Genomic DNA, 6058 nt, shown 5'->3' with positions numbered 1-6058 from the left:
AAAATCGGATCATCATCAGCTTTCATTTTTCGTTGAATACAATTCAAATAAGCCTCCAATTCCCTCTTTTTAATAAAAATATTGCCGATGAGTATGATAAGAAGAGAATTTTCCATCGAAAAACATGTCTAGGATAATAAAGTTTGCCATTATGACTCAATTAATATAATTTTTTCGAGGTAAATACCAATTCGATATTTAAAAGATTCTTACGCGGATAAAATAGTATCTTAATAATATTATCGACAAAATAGTTTTCGAAAGATTTTAAAAATTGACAAGCGTGTTTCTGAATTTGTGGAAGCACATCTCCAATGGCAATCATATTTTGTTAATATGACATATTTCTTCAACTAATTATTGAGTTGGCTTTTATAATTAATTTTTAACAATTACAAGCTAGATCCCTAAATTTTAACAATTAATTTTAATCCTTTTGTTTCTTCCATCTTTCTCCTTCTCTTCCTCTTTTTTTTTTTATCATTTTTCTTCTTTTCTTATTTGATTTTTTTTATTATTTTTTTCTCCTCTTCCTTGTTATTATCATTATCATTATCATCTTTTTTTTTTAAGTTCAATATCACATAATTAATTTAAGGACAACAAAAATGACCAATAAAAAAGCTCTCATTCTAAAAGTCAACTTGCGTGGCTCGCCGCATTGTCGTCGGCAATGAAGTCGGGTGCAGCTTGGACAAGGATGAAGGGTGCATGTGTTGTGACTCTGGATGTTTGTGTCAAAATCCTAAACCCTATATGGGAAGCAGCTTTTTATTAGTCTAATGCTGCACATTCTCATTCACTATACTTTAATAACATGACAGAAATCCTAGCACGTATGATGTACGAGGATTGAGTTTAACGTGAATGGAGTGAATTAAAGTACCTGCAGTTCGGATTAGTGTTGCTACCTCCACACCTAGTTGGTAGAAGATGGAGCTTAAAGTGTGAACCACCACAATTAATCTGGTGTAGTGGTGTATCACAACCATGCTGTCTTACAACAATGGTAATTCCCACGAAACCAAAGATTATGAAGCCAGACTCACAAGAGTAGAATTTACGATCACCTGGAACTAATTTTTAAGATTCACCTACCTACTACTACTCTATGAGTTGATATGTTTTAATTCCACCGTATCATTCATAGAACAACTCATTACATTTCTTTCCTTTTATGCCATTTAGCACAACACCTTTGCGTAAAAGCAACTTTTATATACTAAAGCACACTTTCAACAGTCATAAGTCATGATTACATAAACACAAATGGCTGAAAGAAACTGAAAAAGATCCAAGACCCATTTACACCACTCCCAAATTTCTAGCAGCATTATACCAACCCAAACTTGAAACCAACTAATATTTATCTGGGAAAAAAACCCATTAAGATAACAGGAAATATACTTGAATAAATCACATTTCATACCAGGGTCATTGAAGCAATTTATATAAAAGTTGTGGGACAAAGAAACATTTTATGGTTCATATTTCTTTTCCCTTTACCAAAAGATTTACAACAACAGTAGCTGGATAAAGGTTTCACCTTCAAACCAGCATTTACATCTACAGACATTTACAAAATGTGGAGAAAGTAAAAGAGGAGATATCTATAGTTTTAGCATATGGAAGCTATTACCCTTCCTTTCTATACAAGACTCATGGCAGATAAGGTAATAAAATCCGCTTGCTGCTTAAACAGCAATCTTATGATTCTCTGCTAATATAAAAGCAGCCTTACACAATGGGGACTCTAATGCTCTCTGTGTTAACATTGGGGTGCATTTGTTTCTGCACAGCCTTGAGCGCAGCTAGCCTAGCTGCATTGGCTGCTCTATTCGCGGCCGCTACTGCTCGATTCACCCTTTCATCTACCTTGGCCACATCGTATGCCTTCTCAGCTGCCCGCCTTGCTTCCTGTGATCAAACAAAGAATTAGTATAGTTTTCCACTACCGGTTTATCATCCACAAATATCATTGAATTCTGTCAAATTCAACCCTTTTTCCCCTGATGTGTAGCTCTAGATACTGTTCTTTCTTTCCTTGTAATTTAAGTCGAAGGATCCTTCATATGTGGTGATTAAAAGCAAATTTGAAAATGTACTTTTAAACAAAATTTGTGGCAGTGCAAATACACACACACACACACATTATATGGGTTACTACTTAGGATCAACTTACCATAGTAAATTTAAGCAGATTTTACACCCTTATAATAATTTTTTATTGCGAATTTTTTACGAAGTTGAAGTTTATATCCTGAAGATTATAGCTAAAGTTTTGATATTAATTTAAAATCATTCATCGTAAAATGCAGCTAATGTAATACATATGTTAACATCTAAATACAACAATTGTTTGATCAGATTGCTTTTTATACTCTTTTTTTTCTCTTTCTCTCAAAATTTGGCATAAATATTTTGCATAGATAACTATAATTCAATAATTGAATTAATAGAAATTTTAATTTCCAGAAACTTATTATATTGCACAACTTCGAATAAAATTATAATGCTGCAACTTGATCTTAACCTTACAAGAAAAATGTAGCAACAAATGCTCACAAGAAAGCACTGCCACACCAATAAGAATTTTTAAAAACCCAAACACAATATGAACACAAATTAATCAGATCAAATCATACAATTAACTGTGGAATGTTAAACAAAGAAAATTGACATCAACCTGCCATTGCCATAACATAATCAAAGAAATTGGGAATGATAATAATTTAGATTGATAATGATAATCAATAATCAAGACCAATGTGTGGACCCAAAAGACAAAGCATTCAAAATCATTCATCTTTATCCTTAAACTATTTAACGAGAAAAGAGCACTTATCAATAAACCGAGGTTAACAAAATCATAAGCAGAGTGTACCTGCACTGCATTAAGTATTCTAGAATGATTGACACCAACGGGAGAAACTGGATACATGGCATTCTGTGTGCTTGGGACATCAAGAACTCCATTTTGCCAATGACCAGATTGGGTTTCCCCATTTCTGAACGTATACATTCCAAGTCCTTGCCTTCTACCCTCATGCCAGGTTCCTTCATAAAGATGGTCGTTCGCGAATCGATATACCCCAAATCCATGCATTTTGTCCGCAAAGTATTCACCAGCATATGTATCCCCATTTCTGATGAAACACACAGTTAGTTCTAAATGTATACATAACCTGCATACTTTTATCGGTGACAAAAAGAAAAAAGATGCTATTAACGCTCTGAGCAGTTCAGCTGACAGGTCTTCCTTAGAAGAGATGGATGCCAAATCTGAGAGAAATCAGAATGATGCATGCACAGTAGGATTAAGCTCCAAGTTTCGTTATAGGCATACCGATTAGGATTGTACTCACTGATACTGACAGCACAGTCTAGTTTGCATTGATAAAGCATATTGTATCTATCTAGATGTGGAAAAGAGTATATAACAAAGTGCAGTGGTCAAAGAAAATATAGTCATTTTGCTTTTCTTAATTGTCTTAATTAAGTAGACCTACAAGGGATAAAAGAGAACAACAAAAGAATAGTCACTGCATTTTATGTGGCAGTGAATAAAATTTCGGTATTATAAACCACAGTGGTATGATGAGATCACATTCTCTAGTCATCAAGTAAGAATATTGCAGTGACATCGTACAACAGACCATGGAGGAACTTTACAGCAGATGGCTGCTGCTATTAACATTGTAAGGGACTTTAAAATGGCAACTGAGGTACATAAATAGTTACAAAGATCTAATATGACATGAAATCAAAAAGAAATCAATCCCAAATGGATTACAATAAGCCATGATGTAAGGAACATAATAGATCATTTTCCTTTTAGGCATATCCTAAAGAGTTTTCAAGCTTTGATGTGATATAAGGCAGGCTACGCCGATATGAAATTAAAATTTGGTAAGTACTAAAACCATAAATATTAAAAACTGGGGTATATAAATCTTCACTTTATAATTTTATTGTTTCATTTTCTATACTTACTGATTCTATTTGTCAGCTATGTTCTTAATGAACAGAATAAAAAATGGCCACGTTTATCAATCAAGTGACCAAAACCAGCAAGGAATTGGCAAAATATCTGAATCCAATGACACTCAAAAGAACGATCAAAAGGCTATTAACATGATTTACTTGGTCAGTTTCTGCCTTAATTCATCATGTTTATGCTTATATTCAGCTGATTACTAACCAGTCAAAAGACAAGGAAACCAACCCCTTCTATATCTAAAATATAACAATCAGTAGCACAAAATGCTTTATAATCTCTATAGCCTTCATTTCCTTTCTTTTTGCTACCCTTTATTCAACACAAATAGACAACAAGCACACATAGGAGTACAAACACTAGTATGGCATATCCATCAATTTTGTTTCACTCCGATTTTATGGATCTTAACAAGTTCTGAAATTATAGCTCAAAATCAAACAATTCAAATTTTCTTCCCACGATGAGTAAATTGAATGGTTTGAATTTATGAAGGATCAGTTGTTGAATTTCAAGTTCAAAATTTGGTAAGGTGAATATCAAGGAGTTACTGCTCTGTTTGTCCCTAGGAATTTGTTCGTAAGTAAGTGGAATATGGAATTCCAAAGGAGGTAAAGAGGAATTTCTTAAGCTTGCACTATTGAAACTAAGCCTCGGATTAGTATGGGGAGTCTATTCTGAGTTTCCTCTTTTCCCATTTGTTACACAACAAGATTCAGCCAATGGCTGTGTTCGCCATTCTTCCCAGAAACCTTCTCCATTACTGGTAGAATTGTAGCTAGACTCTATGTCCTACATCTTGAAGTAGGTCTTAAAACTCCTGTTTATTTTAAGGCCTGATATCATTCACATGTTTTCTTTTCGGATCTCTTAGCGTATCTCTACATATGTTGTCAGATTAAATATTGTATTAATCCACTTTAAGTTTATTCCTACATCTCATTCCTAGAATGGAAATGCTTAAGACAGGTTAAAGTTCAAACAAAAATCATCCTGAAAAAGAAATCAAAACACTATCTCTGCAACAACCTGCACAAAATTCCTCACAATTCTGTGTGCCTATATCGAATTACATGATCTAAGCAATCAACAAGAAAAACTAACTAACAAAACCAATCATCAAACATATGCAATTTGTCCTCCTAATCCTTATGCCCTATAAAAGAATTTTACACTATCAGTCCATCGAAATTAAATCCTCCAGAATTAAAATCAAGAAACACGACAAGGAATTACCTGAAATGGTAGTGTCCAAGACCATGCTTAACCCCCCACTTGAACTCCCCAACATACTTGCTCCCATCATCACAAGTATGAACTCCACAGCCATGGCTCTGCCCACTCGACCACTCCCCGGCATAAACATCCCCAGTGTAGAATCTATAAACCCCGAAACCGTGCCTCAATCCCATCTTAAACTGCCCTTTATACCTGCTCCCTCTGGCCCATGTCTCCACCCCAAAACCCTCATACTTCCCATCCACCCAATCCCCTTCATACCTCCCACTCATACTATAATAATAAACCCCACTCCCCCAACACTTCCCCTTCCTTATCTCCCCCTGGTAAACGTCGCCGTTCGAGAACACCTGCTCCCGAAAACCCGTGGATCCACCGTAGGAGGAGCCCTGCTGTTTCTGTTTCTTTCTCCCCACGGCCCAGAAGACCGGCAGCAGCGGCCGCGGCCTGAATCGGCGGATGGAGGATGGGAGGCGTGGGAGGGCTAATTGAAGGGAAAAGAGCAAGGCCCCGGCGGCAGAGACGGCGGAAACGAACTCAAGAAGGAGCAAGAAGCTGTCGGGAAAGAAAACGATAATCAGATAGAACACAAAGAACGAGAGGATAACGATGGTGACGTGGAACCTCAGGCCGCGAATCGAAGGTAACTGAAACTGAATTCTGTTAGCGACTAACTGAATCCTGTTAAGCAATAACTGAATTCTGTTATTGTTATCACTTTTGGATGACGACGACGATGACGAGGAGGCCGCCGCCGAAGACGTTGCTAGTTGGTAGAGGGTTGGGGATTTGGAGAGGGATTGGGTCAAGAGTGGTCTCTTG

General features: G+C 36.2%; 1 protein-coding gene across 1 annotated transcript; it reads right to left on the bottom strand.

Annotated features, from left to right (window-relative positions):
- Positions 1-1392: 1392 nt before the first annotated feature.
- Positions 1393-6058, bottom strand: LOC107479723 (uncharacterized; the record flags this gene model as incomplete). The annotated part of the gene is given in 3 exon segments (XM_016099831.3): positions 1393-1917; positions 2885-3146; positions 5234-6058. Coding segments are annotated over 3 exon segments (1267 nt in total), but the record flags the coding sequence as incomplete, so codon positions are not given.

Source organism: Arachis duranensis, chromosome 3, assembly GCF_000817695.3.
Source record: "Arachis duranensis cultivar V14167 chromosome 3, aradu.V14167.gnm2.J7QH, whole genome shotgun sequence".
Classification (NCBI taxonomy): Eukaryota; Viridiplantae; Streptophyta; class Magnoliopsida; order Fabales; family Fabaceae; genus Arachis; species Arachis duranensis.
Note: the sequence above shows the minus strand (reverse complement) of the source record. Positions and strands in the feature narration are given on the sequence as shown.